Source organism: Phytophthora parasitica, assembly GCF_000247585.1.
Source record: "Phytophthora parasitica INRA-310 unplaced genomic scaffold supercont2.66, whole genome shotgun sequence".
In the NCBI taxonomy this organism is placed as follows: Eukaryota; Oomycota; class Peronosporomycetes; order Peronosporales; family Peronosporaceae; genus Phytophthora; species Phytophthora nicotianae.
In genome coordinates, this window is record NW_008649052.1 from 271,007 (window position 1) to 272,269 (window position 1,263).

The 1,263-nt window shown below is 51.8% G+C and overlaps 1 protein-coding gene across 1 annotated transcript; it reads right to left on the reverse strand.

Moving 5' to 3' along the window:
* Window positions 1–278: 278 nt before the first annotated feature.
* On the reverse strand, window positions 279–1,263 carry PPTG_17381 (hypothetical protein; the record flags this gene model as incomplete). The annotated part of the gene is made up of 1 exon (XM_008915028.1): window positions 279–1,263. The coding sequence occupies exon 1, from the start codon at window positions 1,125–1,127 to the stop codon at window positions 279–281; it is 849 nt and encodes a 282-aa protein (XP_008913276.1). The 5' UTR covers window positions 1,128–1,263.

Below are 1,263 nucleotides of genomic sequence, written 5' to 3' on the forward strand. Positions count from 1 at the left end.
GAGCTCATGGCGAACGACTTGCAAGATAAAACTGAAGTCTCTTGCCCGCCTTCGCCGCTGCCTCTGGACGTGTTTTCTAGACTACAACAACTCTCGCACTACCGCGACAACGAAGCTCAGCGTCAGCAACAGATACGCGAGGAAGAAGCTCTTCGGTCCAAGCCTCCAGTCGAATGGAACGTCATCCCATACACAGCAACCTGCAGCTTCATCTTGCAAGGTTTCGATCGTCCCAATGCACTTGCGTAGCCAAGATTTCTGAATAAATTTCCACGAATTTAACCCAAATACACTGGGTCTTCGTTGTTCATTGCTCGAACGTCTCGCAATCGCTTGATGAAGTTGTACAGAGGAACGTTGCGCTTGACGTTCTCGAGATGCGTTTCGTGCGACTTCAGCAGCTCCACGCAGCCCGCGGTGGACGTACTTTGCATACATTCCATCAGTGACTCGTAGTATTCCTCCTCGTACACTCCTCTGGACAACAGTCGCTGTACAGGAGATCGGCGCAATCGCTCCAAGAAGCCAAACCAATCGGCCAAATCGCTCTGTGTCAGTCTCAATTGCGAATCTTTGGGTGCGTTCACTTTTGCACCATCCAGCCAAATTGTAAGCACATAACGCTCAGCGTGGGATGGCAATACTCGATGCAACATGCAATCGCTTTGGAAAAGCACCACGCGATCCATTTTCGGCGCCACAGTCACAGGTTGTTGCAAGAAGGGAAAAAGTTGCACCTCGCCACCGTCACCTTGTTCCCAGCCGTCGTTTAGATACAACAAACACGTCACTTTTCGCTTGTTGGGAGCGCCAGGGTTGTCGTAGTGGCACGGGAAACAACCTCCGTGTCCAGCGTTGCGTTGCAACTTGAGCGTCCGATCCGAAGTGCTGAACTGCAAGTCGTATTGAGGCAAATACTTTGTCAAAGCATCCGGCAACTCCGTTGAGTGGAACAGTGCGTCTAGTTCGGGCACTTTGGTGCGCAAGGAAGCATCGTGTAAATCCACTTCGAAGATATGCGGCTTGACGAAGTGGAAAGCTTGCGGTTTGCCATCCGTTCCCTTCTGTGTCAGTGCGAATTGCGTCTTGTTCGGCTGGAAATGGTTCTGGTCGTTGAGCCACCGCATCTCCTCAAGCAACGCACTAGCCCAACCATGGCCGAAACACTCGTCGATGACCACGTATCCCTTCTCGTCCAGTTGTTCACATGCTTCTTTGGTGACTTTACGATGCAAACGCTCGTAGTCGCGCGTGAACGGCTCC